The sequence below is a fragment of the Anopheles ziemanni genome, chromosome 2 (genome assembly GCF_943734765.1).
Source record: "Anopheles ziemanni chromosome 2, idAnoZiCoDA_A2_x.2, whole genome shotgun sequence".
In the NCBI taxonomy this organism is placed as follows: domain Eukaryota; kingdom Metazoa; phylum Arthropoda; class Insecta; order Diptera; family Culicidae; genus Anopheles; species Anopheles ziemanni.
In genome coordinates this window covers 40,092,893-40,112,610 of record NC_080705.1, presented here as the reverse complement: position 1 = coordinate 40,112,610, position 19,718 = coordinate 40,092,893, and the positions used below count along the sequence as shown (strand labels likewise).

The 19,718-nt window shown below is 42.6% G+C and overlaps 6 protein-coding genes across 6 annotated transcripts; 2 read left to right on the top strand and 4 right to left on the bottom strand.

The window, feature by feature from the left end:
* Positions 1-1,663: 1,663 nt before the first annotated feature.
* On the bottom strand, positions 1,664-2,118 carry LOC131281111 (larval cuticle protein A2B-like). The gene is made up of 2 exons (XM_058310363.1): positions 2,107-2,118; positions 1,664-2,035 (listed from the first exon to the last, which is right to left on the bottom strand). Exons 1-2 carry the CDS (start codon positions 2,116-2,118, stop codon positions 1,664-1,666), a joined length of 384 nt encoding a protein of 127 aa, XP_058166346.1.
* A 1,616-nt stretch (positions 2,119-3,734) lies between these two features.
* LOC131281050 (larval cuticle protein A2B-like) lies at positions 3,735-4,181 on the bottom strand. Its single transcript, XM_058310302.1, has 2 exons — positions 4,170-4,181; positions 3,735-4,106 (listed from the first exon to the last, which is right to left on the bottom strand). The coding sequence occupies exons 1-2, from the start codon at positions 4,179-4,181 to the stop codon at positions 3,735-3,737; spliced, it is 384 nt and encodes a 127-aa protein (XP_058166285.1).
* A 494-nt stretch (positions 4,182-4,675) lies between these two features.
* On the bottom strand, positions 4,676-5,128 carry LOC131281185 (cuticle protein 7-like). The gene is made up of 2 exons (XM_058310445.1): positions 5,117-5,128; positions 4,676-5,047 (listed from the first exon to the last, which is right to left on the bottom strand). The coding sequence occupies exons 1-2, from the start codon at positions 5,126-5,128 to the stop codon at positions 4,676-4,678; spliced, it is 384 nt and encodes a 127-aa protein (XP_058166428.1).
* Positions 5,129-8,266: 3,138 nt separating this feature from the next.
* LOC131293558 (larval cuticle protein A2B-like) lies at positions 8,267-8,905 on the top strand. The gene is made up of 2 exons (XM_058321635.1): positions 8,267-8,278; positions 8,345-8,905. Exons 1-2 carry the CDS (start codon positions 8,267-8,269, stop codon positions 8,903-8,905), a joined length of 573 nt encoding a protein of 190 aa, XP_058177618.1.
* A 1,510-nt stretch (positions 8,906-10,415) lies between these two features.
* LOC131288726 (cuticle protein-like) lies at positions 10,416-10,892 on the bottom strand. Its single transcript, XM_058317902.1, has 2 exons — positions 10,881-10,892; positions 10,416-10,808 (listed from the first exon to the last, which is right to left on the bottom strand). The coding sequence occupies exons 1-2, from the start codon at positions 10,890-10,892 to the stop codon at positions 10,416-10,418; spliced, it is 405 nt and encodes a 134-aa protein (XP_058173885.1).
* A 990-nt stretch (positions 10,893-11,882) lies between these two features.
* Positions 11,883-16,106, top strand: LOC131293557 (pupal cuticle protein Edg-84A-like). Its single transcript, XM_058321634.1, has 4 exons — positions 11,883-11,894; positions 11,969-12,348; positions 15,539-15,554; positions 15,639-16,106. The coding sequence occupies exons 1-4, from the start codon at positions 11,883-11,885 to the stop codon at positions 16,104-16,106; spliced, it is 876 nt and encodes a 291-aa protein (XP_058177617.1).
* Positions 16,107-19,718: the final 3,612 nt, after the last annotated feature.

The window sequence follows — 19,718 nt, the reverse complement described above, 5'->3', positions numbered from 1 at the left end:
GTGTCGAAATTTGTTTCCTCCCTGGCGAGTACAGTGTATAACGGTTTTAACGTAAGGTCGTTTAGATTATTAGAAAGTAATCTAAACGACCTTACGTTAAAACCGTTCAAAAGCATGATATTAGTTTTCGTGAAATATTAAGAATAAAAAGATTTATTTTTCTATAAGACGCACTGGGGCATTATTTGATGAATTAATATTCAACCAAAGGTACGTACAATTGTCTAACAAGAGCAAAACAAGAGGTCATATGACAATGACAAACAAGTGACAATTAATAACGAGGGTTTCTTAGATTTTTAGGCCCCTTTAAGCTCGAGACAGTAGCGCCGGTTAGAAAATCGGCCCATGAGCGCCGGGGCTCACCACCTCGACGGCGTGGGTTCGAATCCCAAGCGAGACCGGACCCTCCCCTGTACGAGAGGACTGATTATCCACGTACATATAGGGTAAAAAGTCTGGTAAGCCCTTAACGGGCAGGCATGACCAAGGGGTCGTTACGCCAAGAAGAAGAAGAAGAAGCTCGAGACCCAGTTCGCTTATAGCTAGATCCACCTCTGCTTCCATTGACAATTTAGTCCTGGGAGCATCTCCAGGCATGCCTTGACAGTTTCATCGTATAGCGCTCTCAAAACTGCATGCCCGTAAAATGTCAATAACAACAAGAGGTCTTCCTGTTCCCCGTAGCGAAATAGTTTCCAACATAGGTGTTTATCTGAACTGCTAATAAAAGAAAGTGATAAGTGTGATTGTTAAAGACAGATGGTCTTTAACAGCGCTCTAATTGACGGAATTAAAGGAAAGACAACCAGCTTTCTTTGCCTTATATTTAACAACTTTATTTTACACTAAATCTTCGTATTGTGTTTTCGTTGTGCCAAAAAATCGTCTGGCTTTTCCGTTTTCCGTATTGAAAAAGAGACCGAAGGCGCATCCTTCCATCCTTTTTATATTTCCTAAAAACATCGCCGTCGCGGCGACGTTTATGTTCGGCTAGCTTCGTTGGACCGAATCGTTTCCAACAGTGATGTTTAAACGTTTACTATGATCCAACCTTCAGCCCTGACTCTCCTACTAGACGAGATTACTTCTGTTTGGTTTGGAGACACTGGTCAATATTTATGTGTGCACAATATAATTTGTTGACTGTCCTGACTTACTGGCTGATTTGTGAAATTTGTGTGCCTGTACGGAAGATCTTAAGCCCGGAGCCTTCTTTAGGATCGGTTTCCAACGAACAGTGCATTAATTATTTACAGCTCTTTCGAGGAATTCATTACGCTTTAATAACCCCTATTGGGAGCCAACATTGTGAGTATGGAACTCAGTATTTAAATAACACTAAATAAAATAAAATAAGCTAAACAAGATTTTCCTGGAAGGTGACATTTTTAATTTGGCAAGATATTCGAATAAAAAATGTTTTCCGTTATATCACGAGGCACACATATTATCCTTCATTTGGTTCACACAATTCAAAAAAGCATCAACGACATTTTTTAAAACACGGTCGAGATTATTTTTGGTAGTAGCCTAACCTGTTTCGGAAATAAATTTCTCAAACTATTAACCAATTGCTCACTGATTTCGATTTCATTAACTTTATATTTTTTATATAAAAATTGTTCTACAATCACTTATTCATTTTGCTAATAACATTACGTTAATGATGATAGTTCTGGTGGGCGGGGACCTCGTGATAGTGCTTGGGCTGAGGGGCTTGGTAACCCTTGACGGGTTCACGGTGGACTTCGGCGATGAATCCGCTCTTTCCCTCGACGTGGTACTTGACGGTGCGCTTGTGGCCATCGGCATCGATCAGGTAGTACTCGCCCTGGGTAGCATCGTCCTTACGAGCCTCACGCTGTCCGTGCACATCTCCGGTGTGGTCATCGTGCACATCGTAATGGTATTCATAGTGGACGGGACCATGGTGCTCCTCCTCATGGTGATAGTGCTGAGGCTGGTGGTGTTCTTGGTGGCCATAGTGACTTTGTGCGCTCACGGCGGCGATGACGGCAATAACAAGAATGATCTGGTCAGAAAAAGTGGGAAAGAATATTCAGTTAGAACATGTTTAAGAGAATGACAGGCTTAAATCTGTACCTTAGAGAACATTTTGAGATAATAAATTGCACGCTTGTAAGCTGTGTTGCTTGGACGATGACGCTATTGTTTCTGATGGAGAAAACACAGTGACTCCTTACTTTATATACGACTTTCGTGTTTTGGAATAATTCGAATAAGCAAATTAGCAGAAAATGAAAACCCAAAATGTGGAAATCCACAATTCGAAAGAAGGGAGATACGTTCGAATGGGTTCCAATATTTCAACTGGTTGAACCAGATAGCTCAACTTGCTGTGAAAGGATTGTCAATCAGGCATGTTTCAGAAAACCGGAACATGTAAACAAAAACAAGTTGAACGGTAGTTGATGAGTCAGAAAAAGGTTAAGTTCAATACCAAGGATTTCCCTATGTGGAGAGAATTGGTTAAACAATTGTAATACAATGAAACGGTTGTTTTGTGTATAAGGTGTTACGCATAAGTTTTTTTTTCAGCAGTTTAAAATGTTTTTTTTTTTCATTTTTCATGTTTTCAAATACGTTCAATGATTCATCGTCTGAGATAGTTCCTGTCTAGTTTGGTTGCATATATAAGCTTTCACCTTGTTTTTTCCAGTAGGTTTTTAATGAAAAATTAAATTACGATACGAATACCATAATTTCATTATTGATAGACTGGGTATTAGTATTAGTGCCAATGTTACTTAACATTTTTCGATACGAGTATCTAAACTAGTGTTAGTTTATTGTATATAGGAACCAGACAAAGTATTTATCCAAACCAGTTTGAAAATACACGAGTGAAAAAAATAAACAGATGTACTTTTCTAACAAAGAAAGGGCATAGTAAAGAAATATGTTCAGTCGTGAAGTAGCGAACAAACAAAAAACGCATAGAAAACATTAGTTGCTAGAAACACTTTTGTTCCTCATGTAAGATGTCAATTAGGCTCAGAAAAGATAACTAACCCAATAAATAACATTAGCTTAGCTCAGCTGTGGTTAACCATCGTCACAGAGTAGAAGGCATAAATAGGGCGTGCTAGGGTAAAACCTGTAGACGCAATAAAAATAGAGTACGAATTAACGCCTAAATTTTGTTTTCCTCCAGCTAGCGTTCCCAACAATTTACTTATTACTTTTCGTCTTCTCACTCGTTAGTTAAGACGAATCGTTTTTTTTATGGTGCAGAGACTAATTCACTCACCTATCATAATGTCATAGGTATGTTCGAAATTTAAACTATCTATTATTAGATTAGTGCTAATGCGTCTAAAATAGTCATTAATTACTTGTTTTTCTTTTATTTTTTTCATAGACGGTCCATATACATATTATAATCGTTAAGAGAAGATGGTTGGTTGAAGGAGGACATTTTTCCAAAGGATTAACAAATAATAACAACTTTCCTGACATATCAAATTGCCGTAAACCATCTGATTCAAAATGCATACAATTTAATGTTCTTATAGACTGAAGGAATAAGAATTGCATTTACCAGTATTTTAAAATACAACGGTGGTTATTTATCATTAACACGGACTCTCATTTTTCGGATATTAATCTCCTTTGCTATTAAACAATCGCTCATTGATTTCGTTTTAATTATGTTTATATTATCAAAAATTGTTCTAAAATCACTTATTCATTTTGCTAATAACATTACGTTAATGATGATAGTTCTGGTGGGCGGGGACCTCGTGATAGTGCTTGGGCTGAGGGGCTTGGTAACCCTTGACGGGTTCACGGTGGACTTCGGCGATGAATCCGCTCTTTCCCTCGACGTGGTACTTGACGGTGCGCTTGTGGCCATCGGCATCGATCAGGTAGTACTCGCCCTGGGTGGAGTCCTCCTTACGAGCCTCGCGTTGTCCGTGCACATCTCCGGTATGGTCATCGTGCACATCGTAATGGTATTCGTAGTGGACGGGACCATGGTGCTCCTCCTCATGATGATAGTGCTGAGGCTGGTGGTGTTCTTGGTGGCCATAGTGGCTTTGCGCGCTCACAGCGGCGATGATGGCAATGACAACAATAATCTGTCGAGAGTGAACAATCCATTAGTTAGAGTTTAAAACAACACGAAAAACATTTAGTAATACCTTGGAATACATTTTTGATAGTAGGAATAAGCCCTGGTTAAGTTGCTTGAACGACGGGACAATTGATTGTGATGTGACGACAAAACTGAATCGTTTCTTTATATACATACACAGGTGAAATGGCCCTCCATAACTCGGTAGACAATGCAAAAACTAAACTTTTGAACCGGTTACACCAGGTACCTTCAAATTTTGAATGGCTCGGAACAGCCATTTCGAATCCTGTATTTGCGCTAGTTCGTGAAGGTTATTCGTTCTTGTGTTAGTTGTATGCTAAAGAAAGTATGTCACTAGATGGTCGACTTAGTTTGGAATATGAGCAATATTTTTCTATGATAAAAAGTTTCAGTTTCGAGATCGGTATCACGTTTTGCTGCATCAACTGAAGATTATTGTTTTTGACTGTTTTGAAACAAATAAACGTGTTTCATTTCATTTAATTTATTGCTTACATAAAGTCCTACTGACTAATATAGTTATGATCTAAGAATTGAAAGACCCTAGCACTAGTACTGATCCTCGAACTTATGGTGGAAATTCGGATGTGCCGGAGCATCGTGGAAACCCTTGACCGGCTCGCGATGCACTTCCGCGATGAAGCCGCTCTTGCCTTCCACCTTGTACTTGACGGTGCGCTTGTGGCCATCGGCATCGATCAGGTAGTACTCGCCGTGCGTGTGGTCGTCTTTCCGGGTCTCGTGCTGTCCGTGCACATCGCCGGTATGTTCGTCGTGCACATCGTAGTGGTACTCGTAATGCGCCGGTCCGTGGTGCTCCTCGTCGTGATGGTAATATCCGGCGTCATGTTGCACTTCATTATGCGCACCGTAGTGATTCTGGGCTCCGACGGCAGCCAAAACACCAATGAAGCTTACAACCTAACATAAAGCGAAACGTTCTTAATGATGGCAACTAGCGAGGGACTAATTTAGTTTGAATTTCCTTACCTTGAGGAACATGGTGAATGTGTGTGTCTAGGGTTTTGATTTCGCTGCAACTGCTTTTCTGAATTTCCAGCTAACACTGATGCTCACTGCATTTCCTGTGATGCTATTTATACTGCTGAGTTGCGAAAGTGTACGGCTCACTTTCTTTCGTGAAAGCCAACAGCTCGCCGGGGAATCATTCATTTCATCCATATGCGGACGATCTGCGCCGCTTGCTGTTCATCCGTGGTCACCAAGCATCCGATCGGAAGAGGCACAGGGGCTGGAAGTTTCATTTATCTCCATTAACCGATCACCGCCCGTAAAAATGTACCAATATTACGCCGGGATGGGATTGAATAAGGAGTTTGGCAACTGGTTGCGGCCAGGAAAACGGGTGACGGATCAGGAAATGCATGCTCGATTCCGAAACGGCTCCGAACGGTTGCTTCGCTGGTGTGAAACTCCTATTTGGGCTGGCGGAAAACTGGTTTCAATGTGAAGATCATCGAGGGCCGGTTTGAAAGTGACGCTCGTAAGACGACAAGCGGTAAACCTTTCGTGGAAATGGAAATCAAAGGTTCGACGATATCGGACGACGGGTGGCAACGAAATGGGCGACGGCTGAGGTTGGATTGTACATGGTGTCAGAGGCGAGCGCACGGTTGCATTCACGATACGGTTGTAAATTGTTGGATAATTATTACTGTCGGAAGTACAAGCCAGTTTGTTGCACCGTTTCTGTGGGATTACGTAATCATAACGTATCATAAATTGTTTAAAAATTATTTGTGCAAGAAAAACCTATAATTGTGATAAAAATTGATAAATTTAATATAATAGAATACCACTTGCTGTTTTCTTTTTAATTTTGCCCAATTATGCGAAAAGATTCACAAATTGAAATAATAATACAGATTATGTCAAACCATCTAGAAGACAAACAGTTAATAAAATATTTACAAACAAGGCTACAAATATACTTTTCAAATTGTCGTTTTCCTTTCAAATTGCATTTCTACAGTAAATTGACATTTGAACATTTGAAAATTTCAAAAGAACTCAAATATAAATTGCATTTGTGTATATGTATTTAATATATTCTTTTTAAAGAATCTTATTATCATTGTGCGGATATTTGATGAAAAGACGAAATAATTTTGCGTATTAGGTTAAACGATTAAAATGGTGTTTGGAACATTCAAACGCGAAATTTAGGGGTTTCTTATTATTTCTATGCTTATGACATCTTTCATTTCGTCAAGCATCATTGACATTCCATTTTTTTTATTTGAAAGGAAATTGGAGCTTCATTCTTCTTCTTGGCGTAACGACCTCTTGGTCATGCCTGCCCGTTAAGGGCTTACCAGACTTTTTACCCTATATGTACGTGGATAATCAGTCCTCTCGTACAGGGGAAGGGTCCGGTCTCGGTTGGGATTCGAACCCACGCCGTCGAGGTGGTGAGCCCCGGCGCTCATGGGCCGATTTTCTAACCGGCGCTACCGCTCGGCTGTCGCGGACCCCCCTTCAGTGGAGCTTCATTATGATAAAAATATTTACACATGTAGAGATTTTCCTTAACAGGATGGCAGCTAAGAAATTAACTTACATCTCTTGCAGAGATGATTAAAGATTGTGTAATGGACTGGTTGTTGCTTGAACACCTTTTTAACACTTTGCATACTAATTTGTTGCTACTTATATCTATTAATCTTAAACTAGTTTATTTACTTATGAAACTAAATTACGGATCAATTAATGTATTGATTAGAGACATTTAGCTCTTGTTAATATTTTTATATATTTATTTATTTATTTATTTAATGTAGCGATTTGAATAATGCTAGCGGTTATCGGATATCTTCATGGATTAAGAAAAAAGGTTTAGTTTTTGCATGCGTCTAAATTCCTTGTACAGTTTAGTTCCTTGTTTTTTTATCAAAACATTCTAAGAACTTAATATTTTTATTTGACTATGTTTCGCGTTTTTGACTGGTAGGATTGAACAGATTTCTAAAAAACCCTTCAGCTTTTCTTGTTCTTTGGGACCAAAGTGTTCGAAATCGGCGGCGGCGCCATCCTAACTCGTGATCTGCACGGCCTCTGGCTGGCTGCACATCCAGTTCCGGTTGGGAACCACGCGTCACTTTCGCTCTGAATCCATGCTCTTCATCCGCTGTGTACATCACTGTGCGCCAGCAGCCATCTGGTTCCAGAAAAGAATATTTTCCCGCAACAGTGTTGCCTATCCTGCGCTCTTCGTGGAATTTGACGTCATTTGTAGCCCGATCGTCGACAGAATACCGGAATGCGTATTCACTAGGATCTACTGTTGGGCTATTTAGAGCATACAACTGCTCAATATTGAACGTTAAAGCTAGTGCACATATTGATGGGAGATTATAGAACATTTTGGGTAGATAGTTTTGGTTCAACAAACGAGCGGCACTGACTATCCTTATGATGATTTGGTGAACGACTGATCGAGGTAAACGTCGATCGCGATATTTTATACCATACTAGGACGAGAGAGCCACTATAAAACACTTGCATCTAATTGTAACTCTTCATTGACGGTAATTACTTCTTCATCGGATGTTGATAGCTCTTAAACGTCGTCAAGCTGATATTCGGTTACAACATACAACCAGTGTCCGAGTGATTGGACGTCATCGATGTGTCAATCCAGCCGAGCTAGACAAGTACAAACTAGGTCTAAAGTCTAGAGGTCAGTAAATTGTGTCTCTCACACCGTGTGTGCATGGGTGGTACAGTCCCCAAACTTGTTGCAGGCTACTCGTGTTGTTGGTAGCAGGATTAAAATCCGTCCCGTATCTTTTGCGTACGATCGTGTCTTTCTGGGTGTCTGTCATCGGTGGTCCCGGTGTTGGACATATTTAGGATAACGCCGAAATAGCGTTGGTGTCAAGCGTTTGTCACCCGGGTGGCGTAATGTGCGTAGTGTCCAACTTTGAGTATATCCACCGAATTAATTCAGCCTTATCGAATCACTTGTGGAGGGTGGAGCATTTGCTCAACAGTTTCAACGGTATAAAAATCAATTGAATTAGTTCATCGGCAGTCATTCAACTCGAGACAACAGCCCTCAGACGTGTTTTTCGAGTACTAAAGTCGTGAAAAAATTTCCGTAGCAAATAAACATCTAAAATGCACTCCAAAGTGAGCAGAAGTTAAAGGAAACTATGAGATCAGTTTTAACCTAAACGTTATTCTATCATTTGCTAGATTTGTATTGTCCTGCTGGTCGGTTTGGCTGTTGCTAATGCGGCTGTTCTGCCAGTTCATCACCACGACTACGAAGATCATCACAGCCCGGTCGAGTATCACTTCGCCTACGAAGTGCACGATGACCACACCGGCGATGTCAAGAGCCAGCACGAGGAACGCCACGGTGACAAAGTAACGGGCCAGTACTCTCTTGTCGATGCGGACGGCTATCGGCGTGTTGTGGACTACTCCTCGGACAAACACACCGGCTTCGTGGCCAAGGTGCACCGTGAGCCTGTGAAGGGTCACCATGTGGTGGTTGCTGCGCCGAAGAAAACTCACCTCGTCCCGGCGGTGCACTACGTGAAAACGGTTGCCGTGTCCCCGGTGGTACATCATGTCGTGCCTCATGTGCATCATGTCGAAGCTGTGCACCACGTTGAACCAGTGCACCATGTGGAGCTGCATCACGCCGTGCCGCAGGTGCATGTCCTCAAGCCGGTGGTTCATCTGAAGGAGAAGCACAATGCTCACTCGCACACTAGCTTCAAGAGTGGCAACGTGAGCTACCAGTACTAAGCGTTGAGTGCGGATTTATAGGCATCATGTTACTTATCAGTACAATTTCTTCTAATTAACCGGATGCTTTCAAACTTCAGTTATTCAATAAAAAGACACGTTCTACCTTATTTCTTCAATAGTGTCGTCATTGAACTTGTGAACACGGAGCGATGTTGGCGGATAAATAATGCTGTTCAGATAACATTTTCCTACAATTGTGCCCATCAACTTTGTGCGTTGGCACTATTTTAGGGGATTTTAAATTGCGTTGGAAAATAAGTATGTAGATACCATGGTTATTCTAGATTTCAAAATTTACGGAAGTGGTATGTTATTTTGACAAATTATGTGCGGTTTCGTGAAAAATTGCATTGGGAAACAGGAAAGACTCATTCAAATTATTTTTCACATCGCAATTCAAATTTAACAAATGATTCAACAATTTGAGTGGGATTTTAAATGTGACCACACAACGGTCCTGCAAATCAAATACATTATAATGTTGTTGAATTTATAGAAATAATTGGAAATCAAATCTGAATCGGAATCCAATCGTAAATTGTAAGAGAAATCACAGCGGCTTTAAAGTATAGAACATTAGTTTAGATTCTTTGACTAAAATTTCTGATTTAGAACAAGCTGAAGAGTACCACGGAAGACTTACTAAATTTGCGACCAAACGAAAAAAGTAATAAAACAAATGTCATAGTGCATTCATGGGTCCCTATGAAATCTTTACCGCCATATATTATTTCAATAATTCGATTCGTTAGTCTTAGCTACGAATCTTTCTCGATACTGGAGTCAAAGTCATTAATAAAATGTTGTTACAGTCAATAAATTGCGAACTAGCGCTGTGATGAGAAGTTTTAGTAACAAAAATAATATATCAGTTGAAAAAAAAGCACCTTTCAACTGTTGATAATCTGACCATAGTTGACTATAAAACATCAATAAAAAATAAAATTCCAAAGTTGAACGTTGTTTAAAATACTTGAAAAGAGCCAATATAAGCAGATAACAGAAAATGACAGCAGCAGCAGCTAAAAGCGTAGATGAGTTTGAGTGATGGCGTTCTAGCGCAGTGAAAGTTTATTGAAGTGGAGGAACTTTTGAGCAAGTTATTGTTATTTGATATCCGATATAAACTCCTTAACCAACCCAGACGAAACGTAAGGGTACGGAATAACCATCAATGCACAACAAACTATAGAACAATCGCAATCAACAAATTCGTTGAGCAACAGTGCAAAATGTGATTTTAGCAAAATTCGAAATAATCATGACGATGGTTGAAGGTTTTAAATGTTAAACAATTATTTTAAAAGACCAACGGTTTGTTATAGCCATATTTGAATACCAGAAAATATTTCTAAAGATCCTCTGATAAGATTGAATTCACAAAAACATAGTTTTTGCCCACACAAAAATGTGGTCTTTCTACTGTGGTTTAGAATAAAAAGTGGAATATTCTTTAAATTCATTTATTTATTGTGCTAATAAATTATCTAGGAACGGCCTGTTGAAATTAATAGTGGTACGAGGGGATGGCAACCTTGGCGATCGGGGCGGAGTACACCTTGGCGACCGGGACAGCGACCTTGGCGACCGGGACGACGGCCTTCACCAGCTTGTGTCCGCTCAGAGGCTCACGACGAACCACGGCGTTGAATCCGTTGTGCTCATCGGCGGTGTAGTCAACGACGCGTCGGTATCCATCAGCATCGATCAGGGTGTACTGTCCGACAACGTTGTCTCCATGACGCTCCTCCTGCTGGCTCTTGATATCTCCGGTGTGGTCATCGTGCACTTCGTAGTTGAAATGGTACTCGGCCGGGGCATCGGCGTACTCGACCTGCTTGTAGGCGACTGGCAGGACGGCGGCGCTGGCGACGGCGACGAGGGCGAAGAGGGCGAAGTACTGTCGAAGAAATTTGGTATAAGAAGTTGTCGGGATGCTCTCCACAGTCAGGTGTTTATTTTTACTACTCACTTTGAATGCCATTTTTCTGCGTACGCTGGTAGCTTACGGAAGGCTGTGAATAATTCTGGCAGTTGGTACCGATCGATTGCGAATGATGCTGATTCGTTTTAGATTCGCTCCTTTTATACAGCGTTTTGCATATTTCTGTTCTACATAATGTACGTGCCAGGTACTGATGCTGGCAGCGTGACCACGCCACCGTGTTTGCAGTATCACACCATTAAAGAACGGTATCCTTGATCATTTGCTCTCAATTAACTACAACGCCTGCACTCACCAAGTAGGCGCTCTACAAGCGCGTTTTGATACGCGATCGTATACGTGTGATTGATTTTGGGCGGGTTCTCTCCGGTTGGGCAGCGCTCTGGTTGGCGCGTGGGGGTCACGTGCAACGTGATTTAATTTTCGCGCGTATCTTAACCACTTAAATTCGACCAATTCGCTCCAACCTCGCTGCGCCCGCGCCCATCCTGTCCACCCTGGCGCGAACAGCAAACCGCACACGGACCCACGAACGCACTGTCCTAGGGGCGTACTGGTGGCGGCTCTTTTCGGTACACCCCTTTACCAACACGTGACTTATCAACGGCGGAATCGACGGCGGCTACATTCGTTGGCGTTCGCACGGAATTGCGATCAGAAACGCAAAAATATAATAATAAATCAGCAAAGAGGAAGAGGAAAGCAGTTCGTTTGAACGCTCGTAGGCTACGCCTCAGCGTGTGTCGCATGTAATATTTGTTGGCAAGTAGAATGCGGCACCTAAATAGTGCTTGGCGGGGATATATACAGCGCGTAGGGAGATACAATAATACATACTGTGTGGGAGGTCCTTCGGTGTCCTATCGAAGTACATGAGATAACGGGCCATGTACTGGTAATGGCAGCATTTACTGACCCATGAAGGACTATAAATATTCGTGTCCTGTCCGAGAAAATGTATCACTCAACTATCAACTATTCAACTGTTCGATTTAACACCAATAAGTTCAATCCATCATTTTTGCAGCCATGGCTTTCAAAGTAAGTTTGATAACTTAAAACTGGATGTTTTGTTATTCCATGTAATACCATTAATAACGTTTTACATCGTGCAGTACTTCGCCCTGTTCGCCCTCGTCGCCGTCGCCAGCGCCGCCGTCCTGCCAGTCGCCTACAAGCAGGTCGAGTACGCCGATGCCCCGGCCGAGTACCATTTCAACTACGAAGTGCACGATGACCACACCGGAGATATCAAGAGCCAGCAGGAGGAGCGTCATGGAGACAACGTTGTCGGACAGTACACCCTGATCGATGCTGATGGATACCGACGCGTCGTTGACTACACCGCCGATGAGCACAACGGATTCAACGCCGTCGTCCGCCGTGAGCCTCTGAGCGGACACAAGGTGGTGAAGGCCGTCGTCCCGGTCGCCAAGGTCGCTGTCCCGGTCGCCAAGGTGTACTCCGCCCCGATCGCCAAGGTTGCCATCCCCTCGTACCACTATTAACTTCGACAGCTGTTCAAACTTTGACTGTTAATTGTTTCCTATTAGTTGAAATAAATAGAGAATGAAAAATTATTTCTGATTATCATGCTTCTATTTTTTACCGAATTATATGTTTGCCCATTGCAATATCGATATTTCTAACTGATAAAGTCGGCTATCCAAAATTGTATATAAATAAAAATGTTGCCCGCTAACAGGGCCATCAATAATCAATTTGAATTTTATTTTTTATGTTTGAGCGATCATTTAATTACGAGCACAGCTTTGCTTTAACCATGTAGCAATTTCGTACAAAATAAACCTTTGGGATGTGTGGTTCTCCCTATTTTTAGAGATAGTTCTCTTTGAGATAACTTTCTTCGTGCCAGCATGGAAAATGTTGTTCTTTGTTTGGCAGACAGCTTCCTGCTGTCGATCTTGGATCATATAGACTTCTATTGCATTGCTGGAGCTCTTTGCACTACCTTGGGGTTAGGTAGTCTACTGACCATCATCCGACGGACGGATCGGATGGACATCTTGGTTTTCGATGTCACGTCAATGTAGGCGACCTGTTGTATGACAGTCCAGAGGCAAGGGTACGTTGAATGTCCTGCTGCTGTGTTGAGCGCCAATAGGCAGGTATCCTTGCTTGGCGACGTATCAATCTGCTAGGAGTGCTGGCTAGGTAATGCCGGGACTGTGCAGATCAAGTTCATCCCGGTCCCTTCGTAATCCGAGATACACCAGAGGTATGCGGATTCCTCCAGAGCCGTTTCAAAAGATGATGTTCGATACCTTGCAAATCCAGTTGCAGTACACAGAATACCGATGCTTCGGAGCATAACCTTGGCAGTAGAAAAGTGTTGAGGCGCACAGCCTTCTGGGCCAGATGCAGGTCTCTCACACGGTTAAGCCACACCAGTCGTCGGAAGTTTAGTATCACCGTGTCCCAGTTGTGGCCCGAGTAGTCCGATCTCATGTTTATGATTTGATGAGTTTTATCAGTACATTAGGTAAGTATAATAAGTGGGTTTTGTTCGCTCATTTCACGTTCGCGTCAAATTTTTAAAATGCGAGTTATGATTTCTCATAGTTTGTTATTTTTTTCTCATAATCAATTAAGAATTTTGATTGTTTGTTTCTCATAGTTTCATGATCAATTAAGAATTTAGTATGAATTTTTTTAAAGACTAACTACGTTAAAAATGTGGGAAGCATGCGTAGAATTGAAAACATAGATACAAAACACCTAAATTTCATCGTGGATTGAGAAATCGCGTTGATTTTTCTTACAGGTGCTATGAATGAAATGAAACGGGTTTTGGGTTCATTGGTTCTTGTAGGTGAATACCGATTTTGCGCGAACAGCTCGATAGCTGTTAACAAATATGAAAATCGCAAACAGTATAATTCAGTGTTGGTTCCAAGTATTTGCTCGACTTACTTCATGGCAGCGCTAAACATCCAAAGTTTAAATTTATGTTTAACACGTTGCGTACCAAGCGTTTTAGCACACTTTTTAGTACAATTTTTGAAATTACAATTTGTTTATAATATTTGTTAAACCGATTGTTTTCGAAGGCCAAGCAAAAACTTAGCCTCCCAAAAAATTTATATAAAATATTATAATAATTTTTATGTTGCATTTTCATTTATTTATGGGTCAAAAACTGTGTTGTACTAAAACTGCTGTCACCCATATTTGGGTGACGCGGTACGCAACGTGTTAAACCGCACCAAAGCTTTTCACTATGGCATGGTCCATATGCAATCAATGGTAAAAGCTATATTTTAAATGGATAAAGTGCTATTTGCAGTAAGGTTTGCTGACCTCTCATCTAGTTGAATGCAACCTAAAGGCGTGAAAGTTAAAAAGGTTTCCACTTGCACAACAACTTGCTTGAAATAAACGTGGGCATATAAAAAAGATCATCTGTCGCAAGTTGATTATATTCAACAGAATGTATGCATAAACATCGCAAAATAAAAACAATTTGAGGAGGCAAAACCTTTTACTTTTCCTATGTGCTCCCTTTTAAGCGAAACGCTTACTTTTAAACGCGCCATTTTTTTCTTCAAATTAAGTCATTATCACGTCGTTTAGCATCTTGTGATTACTTTTGATTGTCAACATGTGAGTTTCGCCAGCCTCGAGGCGTCAACCTGAAGCAAAAGTCTGTTTCGCGGACTTTGCAATCTTTGTTTTGTAAGAACGCGGGTGGGTTCATTTGGATCGCCTGTCTAAAGAAATTGCAATGTCTCCAATTGCTGGGCAGGGCCTAATAAGGGGTCTGCTGATGATACCAATGTCAGCTCGATTGTACCTTACATCATCCCGACATGGGCACACGAATGCCGGTCTGCCAGTTGGGCGAATGTCCGCAGGAGAGTGGACGTTATTTGCACGGGACAAATAAGACATGTACCGCAAGGTGACAAATTAATAAGTAATAGCCCAACTGACAGTGTTTGGTGAGCGGGCGGGATATGATGTGATGCGAAAAAAGTGTCACCCTCTCACGGACTCCTTTAACATCATTTTGCGTTTTCATTCCAGCATAGAAGGGGTACAGTTGGGAAAACGAGTTTTTCGGTGATTCGGACCAGATATTGCGTCGTTTTGCGTAGGTGCAACGTACCACGGTCCATCGTTGGTATGTGCCCGGCACCAAGGCAAGGTTGATTAGTTGTCAGTAAGTTTTCAGTTACCGCTGCCCCGATCGGCGTAAAATCGTGCGAGGTGGATTATTTCTCAGGCCCAAATGCATCGTAATTTAGTCTGACACCGTGCAGCGTGCGCCGAACCGGTTTGTCCGTTACATCAAGATTTAGGATGGATTTGGTTTTGATTTTACGCCACGATTACAGCTAATACCTACGGACTTGGACATTAGGCATTTCTTCTGCCACCGGTTTTCGGGCGTTCGGTTTCTGGTGCCCTAGTACTTTATGTACCATGGCGTGGCAGTATCCATGCCGGGTACTAGCTGCCACCGGCTTACCGCAGGAGTAGTTGAACTTGACGCGATTCAGGCTACTAGGGTGCGTGGTAGGATGATCTAGGTACGTTGCGTGCAAGAAACCTGAGTTCAAACTATAAAAAGCACTAGAAATCGGTAGAAATCACATCAGTTAGCCACAGAAGCTTCGCAGCACGCAACCTACCAATCCAATAGCCCACAAACTCGTGCATAGTAAAATGGCGTTCAAAGTAAGTATTAGAAATGCATCGGATAAAGCAACTCCATGAGCGGGATAAAGAACAGGAATATAACCGTGCGCTGTATTTTTACAGTTGATCCTTGCCCTGGCCGTTGTTGGTGTCACTCAGGCTGCGCTGCTGCCAACGCTGGTGAAGAAAGTGGAGCTGGAGGCTCCGGCCGAGTACCAGTTCTCGTACTCCGTCCACGATGATCATACCGGAGACGTCAAGAGCCAGCAGGAGGAGCGCCATGGAGATGATGTTAAGGGCCAGTACTCGCTGGTCGATGCTGATGGATATCGTCGTGTCGTTGACTACACCGCCGATGAGCACAGCGGCTTCAACGCCGTCGTCCGTCGTGAGCCTCTGACTGGACACAAGCTGGTGAAGACCGTCGTCCCGGTCGCCAAGGTCGCTGTCCCGGTTGCTCACTACGTTGCTCCCGTTGCCAAGGTTGCCGTGCCCGTTGCGAAATACGCCGTTCCGGTTACAAAGGTTCTTGCTCCGGCACATGTGGCGACTGTTAGCTTCCATGCCCCCAGCCTCACCTACCACTACTGAGCATGAAGGTCGATCTGTTTTTGTTAGTGTCAGTACTCCTCAATAAATGTTAGCATAAATTTGTACATCCTTAGGGTGTCCTATTACTGTTTGGAAGAAGATTACACAAGAAAGATCACAATACTTTCAAATTCCTGTGTGGTATAGCCCAATAGAAAAGGTATTCACAAAATATGCTCCCATCTCTATCATGCGAAGGCTTCAGGAATTCATACTTCAAAATGACCTGAGAAAATTGTACAGGTAATGAACAATTATCAATGTGTTATTGATACCTGCAGTTTTGACCATCTTGCGTCATCCGGATCCCGCCTGCAGTTATCCTACAGTTAAGCTTCCGCATCGGATATCACCAGCAGTACCGGTAATTCTCATCCCTCTGTTCAATAATAATCTTAGCTACCAAACTAACAGGTTAGTGGTAAAACATTAGAATGAGATGTGGAGTTCTGAGACTGAAGAGATGTAAAACGAAATGATATAGTTCACACGCATGTGCAATCACATCGATAGCTCAAAATGTATGTAAACAGCACTGACAAAACCTGTTACATATTTTCATTTTCAGACGGTATGCGCCAATGATATCCACCAGAGTGGCAAGCTTACCAAAATATGTGTCACTCATGTCAGACAGTGACACAGGCATAGACAAACAGTACATAAGCGGGTGTTTGAGCGAGTGAAAAGTGAAAAGCATATGCCTAAAAGAGGGCCCTAGCCCAAGCACATAGCTGACATGTCAAGCTGTGAACTTGTCAAGCACACTCGAACTGGCGCAGCACTGAAACCGAGTAACCTCTGGATTCGGGTAAACAGGTTTTACCATTGCGCCGTTGCTACGTATTAAAAAAAATTCGCCCGACTGCGGCACTCCAAAGACCCCGTTTTGACTGGTTTCGGACGGTGGAGGTTAAAAATTTCGGTAAAAGTATAACGCCAGAGCACATACACGCATCGGGGCCCGGCCATCGTACCATTGCTGAAGGTACGCACACACCGGTTTTGACATCAAGATCACTCCGGTTGTAAATGGGGGGACAAGGCGAGTATGTGTTCCAGGGCATACACGAATTCCCTTTACGAGCTGTCCGAGCTTTGACCGCCTCCTCAAAAGTAGAGCTGGAGTATTTCGATCATACGGAAGCATGGGGTTTAATAGATCAGCCGTCAAAACGCTGCCTCTCTCGTTTTCTTCAACATACAGGTTGGGGTTCGGATTCGGGGAGGCAGTAAGTGCTCGGATTGCATTTAAAAGCTTTCTGATATTCTGCATTTGACATGACTTTTGCCAAAGAAATTTTTCATGCAGATTTGTTATAGTTTGGCTTCCTTAGTGCCTGATACTGCTACCATGTGTTCTAAACATCAGAGTTACACATTTAAAACCTTTGGTATCATATTGAACCAATTAGGAATATTTTTGCAGGTCTTGTATATTTCGTTTTGCAGGTCTTGTATATTATGTAAAGCTGTTTGACAGTTCTTCAAAAAATGTTGTAAACTTTTTAATTTACTTTAAATTCGTTTCTGATTCGTTGTACCTTCGATAACCCTACATGCTGGGTAAGGCTATACGACGCAGGAGCATGATCTCACACGACCGAAAGATCGGGTAATCGCCTCCGGGTCGCGCTTGCGCTCTTCGAACTCTTCTGGGTCTCGTTCGCAACAAGGTAGGGCAAACGCCAGCCGCGGCAACCTTGAAAGTAGACGAATTGCGGTTATATAATCGAAACACGATACTCTTGATCCGAAATCGTTCGATCAAGACCACGGGATGCCGGCCAACGGCAGCTGGCGAACCAGTTTCGCTGCTACCAGGATGAATCTGATGAAGGATAGTCCATGGCATGGGCTCGAATGGTAATATGAGGAGACGGAAAAAAGGGTTGGTAAGGGGGTGGGTGGCGCGGGGGGGGGCATGCTTTTACCTGCACGCGAAAATGTGTGTCAATGGAATGAAAGTGAAAACGCCATTCTCGTCTGCCGCCAAGAGCGGGGTTGAAACAGCGCGACACATTAGCGCCAGCGAGACGCCCTTATTTCCCCTATTTGATGCAGCGGGGCAGGATTGTGTGTTGCAGGAGGAGAAGGTTTTTTTCCAGGAAAATTTTAACGATCATCATACCGAAGGTCATTTTATGTTCACATATGGAATGCAATTGAAATCGGCCTTTGAAGGTAGAAGTCGGCTGGTGTGTTTTTTAAGACACTACCTGTTAGTACTTACTTTTGAGTCGGCACGCTACGACCCCTAGAGCTGTAAACAGGTTGGAAACAATAAATGAGAGCAACAGAGTAATGCAACTGGAAAGTACAGCTTACGCATACAACAAGATAAACGAGTATGAATGATAAATGACAATAATTATCTGAGAGAAACAAGTACAGAACGAAAGAAAGAAAAGAACTACGAAAAATGCATAGTATGTTATTCATAGTTTGGTTTTACTATATTTTTAGCATCGATATAAACTTGTGATACTACATACTCAATTGTTCCTATGGCACATCATTGGTTTCAATTATTTCTATAATTTTGCATGTTTTGACCAAACCATGTAAAATTTTAATAAGTAGACTGTAACTTAATATAATTTTTTTAACAATTGTACCCATTAATGTGAATGAAATGAAATTTTAATCCACTAATGTTTTTAACATTTTTATCCACTAATGTTTCATGACATAAAAAAGTTGAAACATGTCTTCGTTGCATTTTCTATTCTTATTCATCGAATTGAAGTCGATAAAATGCACATTAAAAATACCATAAAGGTGCGATGTTGTTTCTAAAGCATTATCCCTAATAAAGACGTGTACAGGATGGATTAATATTAATATTTTAAATCGGTTCTACTTATGAACATCATCATCATGCTGATCGCTAGTGTACCATATACGGAGCGCATCATTAAACGATGGCCTGAGGTGCATCGGGTCGATGTGGCCGAATGGAGATGAAACTGACCCATTCCGTGGGAAACAAGGTAGCGAATGTTAAGGTCATGGTGGGCACGATCGGCCCGGGAGCTACCACAATCAGGCGGGCAACGCCAAAATCGGACCCAAACCCAAAACACCGTATCCAATCACCTGCGTGCATGGCGCAGAAGGCCACACCACCGGGGCGCTGGTTCATCGGAGCACGCAAACCCTCATCATTCCAGACGACGCCGTCGACGGCGGATGAGCATTTAACCGCTCATTTGTCAGCCCTCGAGCGAATTGCGCATTGGGCAATGGTTCCCCAACCAGCGGCCGAGACACCAGACGAACCAAAATCTCGCCGTTTTCTGGCGCGGGAATGCGTGATACTTTCATAACTGCTCAATAACGGCGCGCTCCCTGCGTTAGACTAAACGCGTCGGGCGAAGATGGCCTTCACCGGTTTGACGGTAGAAGACGCAGGCGTGTAGATTCGGTCCAAATTTTCTATAGGGCTTCATGCTGGTTTATGTTCGGGCCGTCGATGTCTGACAGTTTGGCCGCCAGACCGAACGTCTCGTTGGCGGGTTGGTTGCTCGACTGACGGGTCGGTCCGTCGGACTAGATTGACCCGACCGATCCGTTCGCCTGCGTTCGCAGGGTTGCATCGCGACCCCCGGG